This window comes from Porites lutea, chromosome 1 (assembly GCF_958299795.1).
Source record: "Porites lutea chromosome 1, jaPorLute2.1, whole genome shotgun sequence".
Taxonomy (NCBI): Eukaryota; Metazoa; Cnidaria; class Anthozoa; order Scleractinia; family Poritidae; genus Porites; species Porites lutea.
Window position 1 is genome coordinate 38,347,493 of NC_133201.1, and position 20,186 is coordinate 38,367,678.

The 20,186-nt window shown below is 41.5% G+C and overlaps 2 protein-coding genes across 2 annotated transcripts in view; both read right to left on the reverse strand.

Annotated features, from left to right (window-relative positions):
• Nucleotides 1-20,186, reverse strand: part of LOC140949851 (uncharacterized) — a 196,918-nt gene that overhangs the window by 72,365 nt on the left and 104,367 nt on the right. The window contains 11 exon segments of the mRNA XM_073399000.1: nucleotides 14,404-14,542; nucleotides 14,801-15,129; nucleotides 15,525-15,663; nucleotides 15,922-16,250; nucleotides 16,646-16,784; nucleotides 17,043-17,371; nucleotides 17,767-17,905; nucleotides 18,164-18,492; nucleotides 18,888-19,026; nucleotides 19,285-19,613; nucleotides 20,009-20,147. Of these exon segments, the coding sequence (XP_073255101.1) occupies nucleotides 14,404-14,542; nucleotides 14,801-15,129; nucleotides 15,525-15,663; nucleotides 15,922-16,250; nucleotides 16,646-16,784; nucleotides 17,043-17,371; nucleotides 17,767-17,905; nucleotides 18,164-18,492; nucleotides 18,888-19,026; nucleotides 19,285-19,613; nucleotides 20,009-20,147 (2,479 nt within the window).
• Nucleotides 1-20,186, reverse strand: part of LOC140949830 (thrombospondin-2-like) — a 177,528-nt gene that overhangs the window by 21,034 nt on the left and 136,308 nt on the right. The gene's annotated exons all lie outside the window — the stretch shown is intronic.

The following is a 20,186-nucleotide window of genomic DNA, read 5'->3' on the forward strand; positions in this document are numbered from 1 at the left end:
GTACAATCTCGGTCTCCTCAACCAGGTGATACAACAAGCCGGAAATTCGCTAAGTAGACTTCCCGTCCAGAACCAGAGCTCTCGATTAATGTTATGGTGTTATACACTGTTCAAAGTTCTCTATTTTCCCGCAAGATCGTCGAGAACGAGCGCTACAGGCGGCCCTCTTGACCGGATCTTGCTTGAACTATACTTAAAGGGCGGGAGCGGTTTGGCAACCCCGAGGCCCGCTCTCTCCGTTAACTTTGAATCCAATTGCAAAATGGCTGCCAGTGAAGGTGAGCGCTCGATCTCGACGATCTTGCGGAAGAAAAGAAAGGGAACTGTGAACAGTCTATCAATGTCATAATTGGTTGTAACAAATTATGACGTTAACTAAAGGCAGTTGTAATAAAACAGTATTTTTTTAGGTTCCATAGGTTCCGCCGCTTCCACAGGTTCCGCGGTTCCGCGGTCAGTAGTTCCACAGATTAGTCTTACCCGGGATTGGCTTGGCTTGTTGAAGGTAGCCTTTATACGAAAGCAGTTAAGGGCGCTTTCCATTCAGCCCAAAATTCCAGAACGTTCGGTCAGAAATCAAATGGAACGAACCATTTCGGTTCGATCTGAGCGAAAAATATTTCTGACCACCTTTGAAGGTGGTCCGCTTTGACCGGTCTGGTCATTTCGGTCGGTCGGACTGAATGTACCTTTCCATTTGACAAAACTCTTGTCCCAAGTGCCGCCCCTCCGCCCCTATGCATCGTGCTTGCAAGTACAATAACCAAACGGGCAGTGGCTTGGATCTGGTCCGTGCAAACGGAATGTACCGTCCCACTGGGCACATGAAATTTCCTAGATTTCAAATCGCAATTTTTGTTGAATGGAAAGCGCCCTTAGTGAAGCGAGACCAAAAATAGCTTACATGTTTTTAACGGCTCCACGTTTTCGAAGTTTTCACATTTCGAAATGTAAGAAAGCGAAATATCTTCTTGTTCCTTCATCCTTAGTGAATTATCATTGTCAAAGTCCTCTTTTGCCATGAAAAGGGAGTACCAGAACTTTAGCGCGATTGAGGTTTTCTTCCTAAAAACATTGCCATCAAAATTTAACCGATCTGCCAAGACTTTAAAAGTTGCATTACAATCGTGATTCCGTGACTGCAGACACTTTGAATACTGTACACCAAATAGGTGACATACGTCATGTCACAGCAGTCACGAATAGATCTTTACGCAGGGTCGCCCCCGCAGTTAAGAGTTCAGTGTTTGAAAGTGGCTAAAATTGGCCCAGTTTGACTTTTTGCCCTACTCTTTGATTAGAGAAAGGAAATTTGCAATGAAAAAACCTACAAGAAGTAAGAAAACCTTGCACGTAGTGTTCTAATGTCAACTTTGGTGCGTTTCGAAATTGGAATGTTTACACAATCATAATTTATTACGATATCAAGAAAATTTGACCTCAGAAGTACAGAAGTACAGTATTATCAGACTCGTATATAAAAACCTACTTTTTTTGAAGTCTGGCAAAATTTTGGGTACTTATTGGCAATTTAGCATAAGTAGGTTGTAAATTAGGATAGCTTCTTAATTTTCAGGAAGGAGATAATAGATAGTTGATTAGTAGAAAAACAAATAAACTTGGGGTTGCTGTTTACAATTTTATTATATTATAACCCTAACAAAACTGATTACCGAATTTATATACAGTTTGGTACAGTATGTTCTAGTTATACTTAAATTTACAATGAAAATTACACTCCTTGGTTTAATTGTTTATCACAATAACCAGAAACTCATAAGGGGTTGAAACGTGTAACTCGCGTTCAATGCTCGTGAATATTCACTTTTACCATATTTGGAAACCTTAGTGGCAGCTAACCATTTTAAACAAATGGCCGCCACGCGAGGTCGCGAGCACCATGCAGATGTTTTAAGACAAGAATTCTGCATTTCAAGGTTAAAAATACACCGTTGAAAGACAAAAAATGGAAAGAGAAAGTTTAAAAGAATGTTCAGCTTTCTTTTTGTGGAGGAAGGGAAGCTTTTCATCAAGAAATCGTCCTTCGAGGAATTCAACCTTGTTTTCTTTACGACAGAGCGCATGGTCTGTTTTGAAATGCGACCAAGGCAGTGAAGTTTTTGTTGAATTTTCAGATACATTTTGCACTCTATGGCCAAGACAATTACGTTTTTGAAAGGGAATTTATGTATTTTTAAATGTTTCATAGACGTTTTGTAAATTTTTCTCTTCGGCGCTAAAGAAAAATTACAAAATGTGCCCCGATTTGAGATGGATTTTGTGTTGAATTTTGCCATGTGCTCAGCCGATTTCACTTGCGTGAACGGATCCACGATCCAGATAGTGTTTTCCGAATTGCTTTAAGGGATTAACTTTTTGGATTTTGAATAAAAATTTTTAAGGAACGGCTTCTTTGTTTATTGTTTTGAGTTTGGTCATTCATAAATTAGCTCAAAACACGATCGTGACTACACGCGTCACTTTTTGCGAAGATGTCAGGTTTATTCGAAAGTATTTTTTACTGTTTATTCTAGACTTTTAATATAAGAATTTTAAAAGCCTATTTTCAGTATAAGTTTACTATGCAGAGGGTCAACGAGGCATCGTTGTTTGAAGTGACAACTTGAAGAAGTTGCGTGGACGTCAATGGGTTTCACAATGTTATGTTTGGCCTGGGTGGTGAGGCAATGATATCCTGCTCAGTGTTTCGGTAAGATTCCTGGTTTCAGGAGTTTTTCCCCCGTTTGTCGGCCATTTTCTTCAAGCGGGCGCGGGAAGCTGAAGTAAAATTACGTCACGTTGTTTAAGAAGTTTGATTGGTCAGTTGTCTCTTCTTCTCGTTCCAAATATGATCTGCTTAATTCTTCATATCGTACGAAAGCCGAATTCATTAATTGCTTTATTATTCATTCAAAATAATTCCTAGTTTAAAAACATAGCTAAAACATGCTTACCTGATGCCATCTCTTTACTCAACAAAGGAACTAACTTCATCCCTACCACCACCACGCCAAGCATCTCTTCTCCAAAAAAACATCGAATCTGAAGTCAACACAGCCCTCTGTTCCCTTATCCGCAAGAAAAACCACACCACCAAGCTCAACTCATCTAAAACTTCCAAATCACTTCTCCGTTTCCATCCTTACCGCAAGCAGATGCATCCACTTCCTTTACTGCAACAAGAACAATCACGGCCTCACTTCAACCTTCACCTCATCGACTATGTTCACAATACTGTTTCTTTTACTAAAGAATTTTTACAACCTGCTAAATGACGTTCTATTATTTATCCTAAATTATGTAACACCCTCCCACACACCACATCTTACATTACTAACGTACAGAACGACAATGACGTCATACTTACAGTTTCTAACAAAAACATGGGTTGGGCTCTTGTGCCCACCTCATGGTTCTCCACCGAGTACAAACGACATCTCTCCGACCTGTCTACCTACAGACGCATCGACAACTTCAACTGTAAACAAACCATCACTAACTCCCACACACTACTTGGCCAACTCAAAAAACGATTCTCAACTATTATCACAAACCATGACAACTCGCGACTGTTGAACCCCACCCCACAAGACAAACTACAACTACCCTACATGAAACTCATACCTAAAGTACATAAACTCGACAAACCTGCATCATACGACAACCTGAACAAACTAACTGGACGACCTATTATCACTGCGCACAGCTGGATAACATCCAACACCTCACGTCTACTGGGAACTGAAGTAGACAGTATTATTTTACAACTGAAAAACCTTTATGAAGAAGGAAACATACCATACCCTTTGATTTACAACTCATATAACTTACTGCTTTTATTAGACAAACTGCGAATTTCCAACATGTATGACTTATGTGTCACAACTTTTGACTTCACATCACTTTACACAAACATTTCATACCATGACACCACTCAAGCCATCATTAAGAGCTGTAAACTGCTTAATTTGCCTAATTTTTATAGGGATTATTTGCTTAACCTCAATAATTTTATTAACCAACGTAACTATTTTAGGACTGGTAATACCATCTACCAGCAAATTAAAGGGGTTGCTATGGGCAGCTACCATAGCCGCCAAATTGAAGACCTCGTGCTCCTACTAAGCGAATTTTCATTTTTTAACAATACTAACTGCCCTACTAATAGCATTTTTATTTTCTGCCGTTATATAGATGATGGATTTATGCTAACCAGCAAAACTAACTTACCTAATATCATCTCTAACCTCTGCAGCTCTTACCCGCCACAAATACCTCTCACTTTCACATCGAATCACCCTACCACTCATTACCTAGATCTCACTTTGTCACTCAACCACTTCACCATCAAATCCCACAGAGTGCATCACCAGATCTACCAGAAACCACACCATAAATACATGTATCCTCATTTTTCATCTAACCATCCCCATCACATTTTTGCTGGTATCATTAAAACTGAAACTATACTACAACTTCATTCACCACCTTTTCACACTTAGACTTACTGCCTTAGACTATCCTTTACAACTGATCACTGAACATTCATTTCCATGGATCACACGCACTGCTCACCAGCGACGCCTGAAAACCAAACAAACTAATAACGTTACGAGACCCACTGTTTACTACAAGACTCTATACAACAAAGACAAACGAACAGACAAACTGGTCAACAGCATTCTACTCAAATACCACAACCCACACATACCGAAACTCTCAAAAGCATACTGCAACTCTACTAAACTCCACACACTCCTTCTTACTAATAAAATGTTACACCATAAATTAATCCTATTTAATAATTCTACCACTTAAAACATATATATCTACCAGCAGCTAATTTTCCTTTTGCCAAATCTTTGCTGGTTATTTATATCATTTCAATGGGTTCTTCATCTACCACCATGTACATAGTTTCTCGCCTTCTAATGCGATTATAGTTTTAGCACTACAAATTTAACTTATTATACCCTAGACATTATGCAACATCAATGGACATATTGAACACTTTCGCACTACTTTAATATAGAATTATGCTAGCTTCAAGCTTTAATAATTTTTAAATTTGACACTTGTATGTAATCAAGTTTTAATTCATTCTACTTGACACTTGTGTGTAATCAAATTTTAATTCATTCTACTAGATATTTTACTTTTACCAAAAAGCTACACTACCATTTTTACGTAAATACCCTAACATTTTAATCGTTTTTCACTATTCCCTACCGCAAGCTTTTTTAGCATTATAATTCTCATTCTTTTACTAGGTCTTTATCAATAAATTTATCCAGATGGTTTAATCTTAAAAGCAGTCACTGCCTATTTCACTGCGGCATCGTATCACGTCTCCCCTTTTTTACACTGCCTTGTTTTGAAACTCCTCTCCTTGAATGCAGTCTAGCGAAATTTTACCATCTTTATCCTTGTAAAACACGACTCACACACAGGCAACTCTTTCAGACTAAACTCATCGTCATCACAAAAAGAACGATATATCATATTATGAATACTTAACTTCGATTCCTTACCTCCAACGACCAGATTGCTAGCTCAACCAGCACTCAGCTCCTGAACTCAACTGCAGTTTTCTTAACAAGAAGAACGATCGATCATACTGAAATTGTTGTTCCGACTCACCGATTTCGATATAACTCCGAGCAAGGGCTGCTTACTACAAATCCATCCCAGCACACTACGATAACTGCCACTCCATAAATACTTCGACACCTGGCCTTGAGAAGACAGATTTCTACGCTTTATAAACACAATTTTAACCCTCATGGCCGCTCATATCCTTCGAAAGTTTGACTGCTATCCCATCAATCATTGCGACACCTTTCTCGTACGTCATTGGCTCGCGTCATTCTGGCGTCAATTTTAATTTGTTTGGACATAAAATTTTTTTTGTTACGACAGAATTTTGTTCCGCTTTTTTCACTCTTTTCTAACGTTTACCCTAGAGGAGCCATTTCTTCCCAGACGTAAGTATTTCTCCACGGAAATTCTCCTCATCCCTTATAATTGTTTTTAATTTTGGACCTCCTTATTTCCAGGACTGACCTTTTTTCCCTACCGGCTTTTTTGAAGAAACCCCTTTGTTTTCGTGGTGAGATATCGTCACTTTAGCTTAATTAATTTGTTACTTTAAACTACCCAACTGGCGCTTACCGCTTTACCGTTATAATTCATTTCTTTTTTATTTATCGTTTTCCAACTCTATTTACATACAAAGAGAGTATATTGTTCTGCTCAAAGTTTATTTGTTTGTGTTTTTTTTTTCTTCATCTTCTTCTTCTTTTCTCTCTCTCTCTTCTCGACTACCTCCCGGCCATTTCTCTCCGCTCTTCCTTTTTTCTGCTCAAGGACTCGACACAGAGGATGTCGGGCAAAGGCTCGGCGCCGGGCTAGAAACATCCTCGCTCAGTTGTGCTTTGCCCCTGATGATTCACAACATTACAGGAGCCTTGGTGTCGATGCATCCTTCTTCTTGCCATACCCGGGTATTCCCATTCTCCTTCACACTCTATCTATTCTTCTTCTGCTTCCTTTTTCCTGTAATGACAATAAGACAATTTTTGTCATATCTTATGGCGCTGATTAATAGTTAATTACAAAATACCATCCTTCTACTCTTATCCCCACCCTCTACTTCACCCCCTTCTCTATTGTTATCTTAACAGACTACTTTCAACTATGGATAACAACCACTCTACACTCCACTTTTACCATCATCACCTCCGCAACCTCTCCCGTGCATCAATTGTCCAGCAACGACTTCAACTTTTTAATTCTTTCAACGGCGACGCTTTTTATCCACTTTCTGTTTGGCCACAAGATTTTAAGTTAATTTTCTGGAAAAAACCAATCAGCGACAAGGACACTTTCAAACTGTTTTTATTTTTAATTTGCAATGGCTGTTCACCCCACCTCACTTCACACTGGATCCTACGTCACAACACTGGACCACTGACAAAAAGGCAGAAAAACGTGCCCGCCAGCTAGACTTTCTTCTCAACAACATGGACAACAAATCACACATCTGGTTTTACTTTGATCTGCACTCTGAAGAATGGCTTTACCTTAATGGACAAAAAAGATCGACTAACAATTAATGACTAACCTTTTTAAATTCTCTTTCGAAAAAAATATCTTTTAAAAAATTACAAGTTGTATTCCTTATAACAAATTATTATTAATGTCAGCGAACACAAAAGAGCGACTAACAACTAACCATTTAAATTCTCTTTCAATTACATTTTTGCGATAATTCAAGTTATACTACTTATAACAGTTTCATCATGAAAGTCCTTATCCTGTACATTTCTTTCTCCCCCCTTCCCCCCCCCTTTCTTTTTATGGGAGCTTACATGTGACATTTTCCTTTACTTAATACTAATCTTGTATTTTATCCGATAATTTAAAGTATTATCCAATTTTTAAAATTATTTCAGAATTTTTGTAACTCTGCAGATGTCGCTATAGTTACTGGAGAAACTACTGAGTCAATTTCAACTTTTATTGAAAAAAAATTTCAGAGTCAATAATTCCTTGAGTTTTTTAAGAACGAATATATTTCAATCTCATCTTAACTATTTCAATGATTCGATAAATTTTTAAGAACGACTATACATCAACAATTATGTGAAGCTCATATAGTGTTTTTACTATATCATCTGGCTTATTATAATTTGTTTTCACCAAAGAAGCAACTTTACGTTTTCATTTTTCACAAACATGTTTTTTACTTACAATTATTTTTGAAGAGAAAATTACACATTAAAGTTATTGAAGTAATTCCTTTGATTGTTTTTTTTTTTCCCTTTGTTTACCCTGGAGTCTCTCCTTTATTATTCATTTATTTTATTTTATTTCACTCTTTCTATCATTTATTTTAATTCATTTTATTATTATAAATTTTTATTTTTATTTATTTATTTATTTATTTATTTATATTTTATTTTATTATTATTATTATATATATATTTTTTTCTTTTTTTTTCCTCCTCTCTCTTCTTTATTTTTAACTTTCCAAGAGGTTGACATGACTGCTTTGCAGTTTGCCGGTCCCTCTTTTCCCCTTTCACCTTCCTATCATCCCTCTTATTATTTTACCTTCTAACCCCTCATCCTCTTATACTTATCCTAACTCTATTTTGAGGTTGACATAGCTGTTTGACAGTTTGCCAGTCCCTCAATACTTATTCTTTTTATTTTTCAACTAATATATTTTATTTAATCCTATCCTTATTAGAATTTCAGTAATTATCACTTTCTACCTAATAAGTTTTTGCACTTCTTTGAGGTAGACATAGCTGCTCTGCAGTTTGCCCGTCCCTCATTATCAGTGCTAATCTTAACATCTAACTTTTCTGTTCTGTTTGTATACACACAACACCCTTGTATACACACATCCTCCCTCCCCACCTTACCCACTATTTTAGTGGAGACTTGGGAACCCTTTCATTAGGAATTCCATACCACACCTATAATGCCACAAAGGTTGCTAGATATATCTACTGTCCCTTTTTTTTTTTTTTTTACAAAGTTATAAGACGGTTTGCTGCTGGTTGCTGTTCAGAATCCTATGCCCTGTATGCTACCTTTATGTCTCGACTATCTGCATGTGTGTTTGAGTGGGATACCAAAGACCTTCAAAGATTATATGCAACCAAAAGGGGTCAACTCTCTTTCAGTGGGGTGTGGAGAAAACGGAAACAAGATGTTGCTATGCATGTTACTAAGAAAGAACTGGCCTTGCACAGCCACTGCAAACGACGCACACGGGGAGTGGAGGAAACAACTCGTCTCATCAAAGATCTAATCGACACGTTTTCTTCTGACAAAGCAAAGGATACCATGGGTATACCTCTGCTGAAGAAAACATCAATCCGGCAGAATGGGGAGGAGCAGAAACAGCACATTTCGAGCATACAGGACGTAGATGACCCTGCCATTCAATTGTACACCCAGCCTGGTACATTAAAGAAGGGTGGTGTTGAGCTCCCCATGTACAGATATGCCTGAGGGTCAACATCATTGGAGTCATTCCATTTACACATTGATCGCTTCATTCCAGGTAAAAAACACACAAAATCCTTTACTTATAAAACAATAATGTCCTCATCCTCCTTCAGGATCACCTCTGTTAACAAAAAATGTTGACTTAAGAGATATGAAGAGATGTGTAAGGTACATTCCAACTACTATCTGTGTTTCTGAAAAGATTGTACTGAAACAGAAAGTTGTGTTATTTAATGGTCTCAGACCATCTTATAAAATGGTAGCATCTTTCTTCTGGCACTCCATTTAAATGCTAACATTTTTTACTTGTAGGTACAATAGCCAATGATATCCATTTCCAGTGTTATCTACTTAAGGGCATTGTACGCTGGAATGAAGACAGGGCTTCGGCGGCCATGATAGATGGGGGTGAAAATTCACCAACAAGCAACTACTCTTCCTCCCTAAAGTACGAAATCAACCGCTTGACTAAAATGGTGTATGGTGAAAAGCAGCAAAAGAACTTTGACCATCCTGGCAAGTACACAGGTAATGTGGGTTAATTGTTTATGTTAATCATGTTTTGCATGGAGTTAGGTAATAGATAAATAGTGCTGTGTCAGCTACTAAGTGTATCCCATGTATGAGCAATCTATAGGCTGCTGATTTCCACCTTCATTTGGAAGGTTGCAGTTCCTAATAACCACATAAAACTCACATACCGATTTGAATTGTTCTTGTTATTACAAAATTAGGTGAGAAAATGGGGGTAGAATATCTTTACAGCCAGACAGGGAAGACTTGGTCTTCAGATGTCAGTTGTCTTGATCCAGATGAACCGGATGAACTGATTGATTATTTTGTCTACAGGTTTAACAAGAGACAACATAGAAAACAGGGTTCCGATCCAGTCCCTCCCACCCACTGCACCAGTTGAGTCTGCTGAGCCACTTCCTCCTACACAGTCATTTCTGTCCAAACCACCAACCTATCCAGCTCGAACGCCACATGACTTTAAACCTATTCCAAATCTAGCAACTGAAAGACCTAAAGGCACACAAAGAGTTGTACCTCCAGCTGAAGGGGCAGTCCGTGTATATAACAGTCCCACTGTTATACCAGTGCCACGTACAACACTGTACAACCAGCGTAAAAGGGCAGCTAAAGCAGAAACACCTACAAGTACTGAGACTGCAAGCAAACGGAAGTACCAGAGGTCAACTACTTTTGTCCGCAGACAGTGCCACCTGCCTAAAACGAAGACATTTGGTCACAGTCGCCATGTTGGCAGATATGGACTAGAAACCTTTTGTCCTTCAGTAGAGGGGAAAAGGTATCCAAGTGTGGATGCCTGGCTCCAGGAAAGGCGAAGAGAAAATCCAAAAAAAAGAAAATAATAATTCTACATGACAGAATTTTTAGTCTTATCTATGATTTTTGTTTTGCAAATTACATTATACCCAAAGTAGCTATGCGTACGGTATTGTTTACATGATACCACCACAAAATGTCGTACCGGCGCGAGTCACCCCGGAGTGAGTTCACCCCGGTTGTTGTACCGGGGCGAGAATTTCACTCCGGTACGAAATATCGCAACGGTATCATGTGTAATGTTTGCGATTTTGAATCTTACGCGTATTTTATCAACATGAAGGGTACCTTCAAATAACGAGATATGAAATGACCCAGTCATCATGTAAACGCGATACGAAATAAAAAAGTCATCCCGGTATGAAACTCGCGCGGATGCGAGTTTTCTCATGTAAACACCCCCCTAATCCTAATAAAACCCCTTAGGAAGATGAATAAGCCCGGGGTTTATAAGCGGTAGTTTACATGTCCCCTGTAAGTCAGAAATACACTGTTTTCCCAAGCAAACGAATATGATGAACAAATAATGTTCACAGTCTATAGTCTAAGTTCTTCTTTGAGTCTAATTCCTGACCACTTCTCGTGGACTTTCTAGGGTTAACAGGAATCGAGGTCAGCACAGGACTGTGGATTCTAAGTCTGAGTAAGCGATCTGGAACTACACTGTGCACCCGCTTTGCTCCCTTGGGTGTTTCCGGTACAAGAATCAGGTTGCGCCAGGAACCTCAGCCTGGGGTTTCTATTGCTTAAGACAGTGAGGTTCAACCTTTGCACGAAAACACCCCTTCAGCCCTTTGGTGCCATAACCATGGTGGAGGGTGAGAGGTTCTTTCCGCAGTGGCGCCTGTCGAATTTCCTCTTTCTTCTGACTTTCTTTTCCTTCTTTCGGAACTGGTCCAAGTAATACCAACAAGAGTCTAGTTGCGATGTGACGGTAGGGACAGTAGTTTGCGGACCCCCCCTCCCCCGTTGACAATAGGGACCTTACGAAACTACGACGGCAACGGGAACCTAGAAAAAGTCAGGTTTAATTAGCAAAACAACTGTGCACGTGCATCACGCTTTTTTGTACATTTCTTTGCTGTCCCTTCACAACTACGACGTTAAATGATCAAATTTTAAGTTTACTTGAGAACGGGAACGGCAAGGCAATAAATTCTACCATCTTTGTCTGAATTCGGGCGCGGACCCTCTCTTCAACTCCAATCAAAATTCACTTCTTTTTTAATAACAGAGTGAATTGGAATAATCGTGAAAAAGTCTATTTTTCAGCGACGTTTTCATGGACGTCGCAGTTGTCGGATCGTAGGGTCCCTAATTCCGCGGTTGTGGCACAGAGCTTGAAATGGTGAAGGATTTTTCTACCAGGAAAATTATGTTCGTTGGAAAAACGTTACTTGCTTGACAAATATTCGCTGAGATGAATAACAAGGTAAACTTTGATGTTGCCTAGGCGAAGTGGAAAAATTAGCTTTCGGATCTATTGCTTGCAGAATAACATTTCCCATTTCTAGGTTTTACAAACAAGAATCGTTTATCATTATCACAGACTTTCTTCAAAAAATTTTGGATAGCCCTTAACACTTGAGAAATCGCTGTAATATACGCAACAACGCACTGAAGACACTTAGCGGGATGTTAGCCTTATCATTAAAGATTATTATTATTCATTCAAAATATTTCTCCGTTTCTGATTGGCTAAAAGCACACGCATAACACACCATAACCAGCTAATATTGACCAAATTTGGAAGAATTTGCGATTAATCAACCGATGACGTCAAAAATGCAGCACAGTTGCAGGTTAATGCACCGTTAACTGAGAACTCCTGGGAAGAGGTTGAGTTGTTTTGGTTGTGAAAAGAACTGATGGCCGAACAGTTGGCGGTACATTTTACTCGTTTCACGACAAACTATTGTCTAAAAACGTAAAAAGAAGACAACTCGACGGACAGCATCTGCTATTTGGAGTATATTTGCAGACCTGAACAGTCCTTTATCTTCTAAACATGCACTATCGAGGTGAAGTTCACATCGACGAAGGTAAGCATGTTTTAGCTTGTTTTTAAACTAGGAATTATTATTTATGAATAAATTAAAGCAATTAATAAATTCGGCTTTCATAGGATATTTCTTTTTAGTATATACTAAAACAGTGGATAGTGTTTTTCGCGCGGTCTGATTGGCTACTCAATCAGTGAATATCCTGCACTATTCACTGATTCACCTCCAGTTCCTCCGAGCGAGCGACGCCAAACTCGCGTAGGTTGAGAGCAAATGCTTTCCCGGTTTGCTGCCGTAACAAACTAAGAAATTTCACAACTAATCAATGCAAGCAAGCTATTTCCGAAATACATGAAGAAGGTGACGAAGTTCGGTTTGGAAGTTTTAACAGGTAAAGCTTTGTCTTTTTGACTTGAATAGTTATCGGTAAAACCGGTGAAAAAGTTTTTTGTTTACAAATGCAAATTAAGCTTAAGTCTTGTGTTACTTTATTTAGTTGACTTGTTCATAAATAAGCTTAAAACTAAATTTAATAATCTTTTTTACAGAATTATTTTAAATACAAACAGAATTCACAACTCCTTTTGAAGAAACTTCCCCGCAAGAGCTAATTAAACGCCTTCAAAAGTTTTATTTATCGCTAAGGAAAAGCGACGACCACGGCCGTTCGGTCATCGCGCGCCAAAATTGTAATCGTTGGCAACAGTAAATGAGTTAAAAATCATCATTTTGTGCTCAATTATCTCACTGTTTTAGTATATACTAAAACAATTATTCACCTCAGTGACGGTGGCTAGTAGTGGATATTGACATCACCGCTTCGCGGCCTCGGTAAATATAGAATACTAGCCACCTCCACTTCGGTGAATAATTGTTATTTATGCAGATCTCGGAGGGTGTTATCAAAGGCCTCAGTGGATAACACCCTGCGATATCTGCATAATTCTTCATATCGTACTCAGCCTCATTAATTAATTGCTAAATTTTGTTTATTAGAAGAGCATTCCAAGACTGAAGGAGTTAGCACTGACCTAGTAGTAACATTATAATAAAGCTGATCAACAAACAAACATACAAAGGAAAGAAATACACAAGAAGAAATACGTCTACTGTTTGCTGAATTTATTTTTACGGGCAAATTAACTTAATCAATTCCTTTATTAGTCATCGATATTGGCTTTATCAGTGCATCTTAATCTATAAAAAGAAGAAAAAAATATGTTGGTTAAAACAACATGCGTCAAGCTTTATTCCGTAATACATTTGTCTGGTAAAATGGGAGGGTCGCATACAAATGCAAGTCGATGTAAGTGGCTAAATTTAATGCAGACTTCAAACGAAGAGAACATCGCAATGCAAGACGCGACTTAAGTAGTTGCGAAAAGAAAGCTTATATTTCCAGTTCGCAACAGCATAAGTTGCGTCTTTTACTACAATGATCATTTCGTCATCAATTTGTTAATTCGGTGGTTGAAATATATGAAATTTATGTACTCATCATTTCAATGCAGGTTATTAAGTTTGGTGAGTTTCTTAACCCTCAGACGTACATGCAAATTCATACCACCACCGTAGTATAAGGGAGGGACTGCCTCGCACCCAGACGTCTCTCTCTCGATAAAAATGTGCGCCCAAAGGAAGGCAGGAAGGAGACAACGCGCGCGAGGTCGCTTCGCCTGCCGTTTGCACCCTTCCCATGGCCCCTTGCGGTTCATTACCAATGGCTCGCAATTACCTTGCGAAAAACGAAGCGCCTGACAAAGAGGCTGAGGGTGGGGGGGTGACAGTATAGTTCGGAGAGTTTGTTACGGAGCTACCGACTGGAGCACTGACGACGCAGTTTCTGTGCACGGGCTGTTGTAAGACTGGCTAGAAAAATTTTCATGTACTTAGAAACTGTTGGCTCTAAAGGGCGGGCGGCGGGCGTTTTCGGTTTTGTGGCCACAGATGGCAATTTATGACGCGTATGGAGGAGGCTGTGCCAAAAAGTGGTAGGCTAACTTTGGTGACGAAAATGCAGCGTTACCTTCACACCCATACACCTCCACCCTCATGGATATGTGACCGTGCCAAGCTGTTGGTCTAAAACGGATGTAGCGCGCTCTGATTGCATGGCTGAGCTCGTGGTAGACCACAGTGTCCTGGTCTGCGTTTCCAACAAACTCCTGAAAGTAGAACGTGGACTTTGTTTGGAAAAGATCCTTCAACTATGTATAGGTAAGAGGTTGTGAGGCTTAGAAAGGAAGCAACAGCAGCGTTTTGGACGGGTGCAAAAGCATGGGAGATTAGAGGAGTAACGTTGTTAACTTGGCGTTGGTTTTGCGCTTGGTGTTTGGCTTTTGCCGTGGACATTACGTAGTGGATATGTCAAGGAACGATAATTAGGTTAGGAGAGTTTGTGTCCAGGTAGAAAACGATCTTACCTTGATTCCGACCTGTCCTTGCTCCGTGTAGTATTGAAAGTTGACACCGTCGTCACTGTACTGCACTTTGTACTTGGTTACCCACTGGCCGTATCCATTTCTGCCTTGCGTTGCTAGGCCGGTTACCTTGGTGTGCTTATTACCCAAATCAATCTGCAGCCACTGGCCGAGGTTATTGTGTTTAGCTGACCATGATCCTGCTTTGCCGGGAACTGCTTTAAAGTGGAGTCTTGCCTGGATGGCAGCATGATTGGCATCCCACTCCGTAGAAGCACGAACTTGGCCATTTGAGATGGCACCGCTTTGCATGCCCAGAGCATCCTGACATTCTGGACATTGAGAAATAAAACAGACCGTTGGTGGAGTTCAAAAGGATCATTCAATTAAGCGACCTGCTAGCTGCGTTGTGGCGCGAAATTGCAATCGGACAATAATCATCGCTGCGCCATTTCTTTGAGCAAGATTTATAAAAGGCGGAAAGACGGTATAGTTCGGAGAGTTTGTCACGGAGCTAGCGACTGGAGCACTGACGACGCAGTTTCTGTGCACGGGCTGTTGTAAGACTGGCTACAAAAATTTTCATGTACTTAGAAAGTGTTGGCTCTAAAGGGCGAGCGGCGGGCGTTTTCGGTTTAATGGCCACAGATGGCAATTTGTGACGCGTATGGAGGAGGTTGTGCCAAAAAGTGGTAGGCTAACTTTGGTGACGAAAATGCAGCGTTACCTTTACACCCATACACCTCCACCCTCATGGATATGTGACCGTGCCAAGCTGTTGGTCTAAAGCGGATGTAGCGCGCTGTGATTGCATGGCTGAGCTCGTGGTAGACCACAGTGTCCTGGTCTGCGTTTCCAACAAACTCCTGAAAGTAGAACGTGGACTTTGTTTGGAAAAGATCCTTCAACTATGTATAGGTAAGAGGTTGTGAGGCTTAGAAAGGAAGCAACAGCAGCGTTTTGGACGGGTGCAAAAGCATGGGAGATAAGAGGAGTAACGTTGTTAACTTGGCGTTGGTTTTGCGCTTGGTGTTTGGCTTTTGCCGTGGACATTACGTAGTGGATATGTCAAGGAACGATAATTAGGTTAGGAGAGTTTGTGTCCAGGTAGAAAACGATCTTACCTTGATTCCGACCTGTCCTTGCTCCGTGTAGTATTGAAAGTTGACACCGTCGTCACTGTACTGCACTTTGTACTTGGTTACCCACTGGCCGTATCCATTTCTGCCTTGCGTTGCTAGGCCGGTTACCTTGGTGTGCTTATTACCCAAATCAATCTGCAGCCACTGGCCGAGGTTATTGTGTTTAGCTGACCATGATCCTGCTTTGCCGGGAACTGCTTTAAAGTGGAGTCTTGCCTGGATGGCAGCATGATTGGCATCCCACTCCGTAGAAGCACGAACTTGGCCATTTGAGATGGCACCGCTTTGCATGCCCAGAGCATCCTGACATTCTGGACATTGAGAAATAAAACAGACCGTTGGTGGAGTTCAAAAGGATCATTCAATTAAGCGACCTGCTAGCTGCGTTGTGGCGCGAAATTGCAATCGGACAATAATCATCGCTGCGCCATTTCTTTGAGCAAGATTTATAAAAGGCGGAAAGACGGTATAGTTCGGAGAGTTTGTCACGGAGCTAGCGCCTGGAGCACCGACAACGCAGTTTCTGTGCATGGGCTGTTGTAAGACTGGCTACAAAAATTTTCATGTACTTAGAAACTGTTGGCTCTAATTTGCGGGCGGCGGCCGTTTTCGGTTTAATGGCCAGAGATGGCAATTTGTGACGCGTATGGAGGGGGTTGTGCCAAAAAGTGGTAGGCTAACTTTGGTGACGAAAATGCAGCGTTACCTTCACACCCATACACCTCCACCCTCATGGATATGTGACCGTGCCAAGCTGTTGGTCTAAAACGGATGTAGCGCGCTCTGATTGCATGGCTGAGCTCGTGGTAGACCACAGTGTCCTGGTCTGCGTTTCCAACAAACTCCTGAAAGTAGAACGTGGACTTTGTTTGGAAAAGATCCTTCAACTATGTATAGGTAAGAGGTTGTGAGGCTTAGAAAGGAAGCAACAGCAGCGTTTTGGACGGGTGCAAAAGCATGGGAGATTAGAGGAGTAACGTTGTTAACTTGGCGTTGGTTTTGCGCTTGGTGTTTGGCTTTTGCCGTGGACATTACTTAGTGGATATGTCAAGGAACGATAATTAGGTTAGGAGAGTTTGTGTCCAGGTAGAAAACGATCTTACCTTGATTCCGACCTGTCCTTGCTCCGTGTAGTATTGAAAGTTGACACCGTCGTCACTGTACTGCACTTTGTACTTGGTTACCCACTGGCCGTATCCATTTCTGCCTTGCGTTGCTAGGCCGGTTACCTTGGTGTGCTTATTACCCAAATCAATCTGCAGCCACTGGCCGAGGTTATTGTGTTTAGCTGACCATGATCCTGCTTTGCCGGGAACTGCTTTAAAGTGGAGTCTTGCCTGGATGGCAGCATGATTGGCATCCCACTCCGTAGAAGCACGAACTTGGCCATTTGAGATGGCACCGCTTTGCATGCCCAGAGCATCCTGACATTCTGGACATTGAGAAATAAAACAGACCGTTGGTGGAGTTCAAAAGGATCATTCAATTAAGCGACCTGCTAGCTGCGTTGTGGCGCGAAATTGCAATTGGACAATAATCATCGCTGCGCCATTTCTTTGAGCAAGATTTATAAAAGGCGGAAAGACGGTATAGTTCGGAGAGTTTGTCACGGAGCTAGCGACTGGAGCACTGACGACGCAGTTTCTGTGCACGGGCTGTTGTAAGAGTGGCTAGAAAAATTTTCATTTCCTTAGAAACTGTTGGCTCTAAAGGGCGGGCGGCGGGCGTTTTCGGTTTAATGGCCACAGATGGCAATTTGTGACGCGTATGGAGGGGGTTGTGCCAAAAAGTGGTAGGCTAACTTTGGTGACGAAAATGCAGCGTTACCTTCACACCCATACACCTCCACCCTCATGGATATGTGACCGTGCCAAGCTGTTGGTCTAAAACGGATGTAGCGCGCTCTGATTGCATGGCTGAGGTCGTGGTAGACCACAGTGTCCTGGTCTGCGTTTCCAACAAACTCCTGAAAGTAGAACGTGGACTTTGTTTGGAAAAGATCCTTCAACTATGTATAGGTAAGAGGTTGTGAGGCTTAGAAAGGAAGCAACAGCAGCGTTTTGGACGGGTGCAAAAGCATGGGAGATTAGAGGAGTAACGTTGTTAACTTGGCGTTGGTTTTGCGCTTGGTGTTTGGCTTTTGCCGTGGACATTACGTAGTGGATATGTCAAGGAACGATAATTAGGTTAGGAGAGTTTGTGTCCAGGTAGAAAACGATCTTACCTTGATTCCGACCTGTCCTTGCTCCGTGTAGTATTGAAAGTTGACACCGTCGTCACTGTACTGCACTTTGTACTTGGTTACCCACTGGCCGTATCCATTTCTGCCTTGCGTTGCTAGGCCGGTTACCTTGGTGTGCTTATTACCCAAATCAATCTGCAGCCACTGGCCGAGGTTATTGTGTTTAGCTGACCATGATCCTGCTTTGCCGGGAACTGCTTTAAAGTGGAGTCTTGCCTGGATGGCAGCATGATTGGCATCCCACTCCGTAGAAGCACGAACTTGGCCATTTGAGATGGCACCGCTTTGCATGCCCAGAGCATCCTGACATTCTGGACATTGAGAAATAAAACAGACCGTTGGTGGAGTTCAAAAGGATCATTCAATTAAGCGACCTGCTAGCTGCGTTGTGGCGCGAAATTGCAATCGGACAATAATCATCGCTGCGCCATTTCTTTGAGCAAGATTTATAAAAGGCGGAAAGACGGTATAGTTCGGAGAGTTTGTCACGGAGCTAGCGACTTGAGCACTGACGACGCAGTTTCTGTGCACGGGCTGTTGTAAGACTGGCTACAAAAATTTTCATGTACTTAGAAACTGTTGGCTCTAAAGGGCGAGCGGCGGGCGTTTTCGGTTTAATGGCCACAGATGGCAATTTGTGACGCGTATGGAGGAGGTTGTGCGAAAAAGTGGTAGGCTAACTTTGGTGACGAAAATGCAGCGTTACCTTTACACCCATACACCTCCACCCTCATGGATATGTGACCGTGCCAAGCTGTTGGTCTAAAGCGGATGTAGCGCGCTGTGATTGCATGGCTGAGCTCGTGGTAGACCACAGTGTCCTGGTCTGCGTTTCCAACAAACTCCTGAAAGTAGAACGTGGACTTTGTTTGGAAAAGATCCTTCAACTATGTATAGGTAAGAGGTTGTGAGGCTTAGAAAGGAAGCAACAGCAGCGATTTCGACGGGTGCAAAAGCATGGGAGATTAGAGGAGTAACGTTGTTAACTTGGCGTTGGTTTCTCGCTTGGTGTTTGGCTTTTGCCGTGGACATTACGTAGTGGATATGTCAAGGAACGATAATTAGGTTAGGAGAGTTTGTGTCCAGGTAGAAAACGATCTTACCTTGATTCCGACCTGTCCTTGCTCCGTGTAGTATTGAAAGTTGACACCGTCGTCACTGTACTGCACTTTGTACTTGGTTACCCACTGGCCGTATCCATTTCTGCCTTGCGTTGCTAGGCCGGTTACCTTGGTGTGCTTATTACCCAAATCAATCTGCAGCCACTGGCCGAGGTTATTGTGTTTAGCTGACCATGATCCTGCTTTGCCGGGAACTGCTTTAAAGTGGAGTCTTGCCTGGATGGCAGCATGATTGGCATCCCACTCCGTAGAAGCACGAACTTGGCCATTTGAGATGGCACCGCTTTGCATGCCCAGAGCATCCTGACATTCTGGACATTGAGAAATAAAACAGACCGTTGGTGGAGTTCAAAAGGATCATTCAATTAAGCGACCTGCTAGCTGCGTTGTGGCGCGAAATTGCAATCGGACAATAATCATCGCTGCGCCATTTCTTTGAGCAAGATTTATAAAAGGCGGAAAGACGGTATAGTTCGGAGAGTTTGTCACGGAGCTAGCGACTGGAGCACTGACGACGCAGTTTCTGTGCACGGGCTGTTGTAAGACTGGCTACAAAAATTTTCATGTACTTAGAAACTGTTGGCTCTAAAGGGCGAGCGGCGGGCGTTTTCGGTTTAATGACCACAGATGGCAATTTGTGACGCGTATGGAGGAGGTTGTGCCAAAAAGTGGTAGGCTAACTTTGGTGACGAAAATGCAGCGTTACCTTTACACCCATACACCTCCACCCTCATGGATATGTGACCGTGCCAAGCTGTTGGTCTAAAGCGGATGTAGCGCGCTGTGATTGCATGGCTGAGCTCGTGGTAGACCACAGTGTCCTGGTCTGCGTTTCCAACAAACTCCTGAAAGTAGAACGTGGACTTTGTTTGGAAAAGATCCTT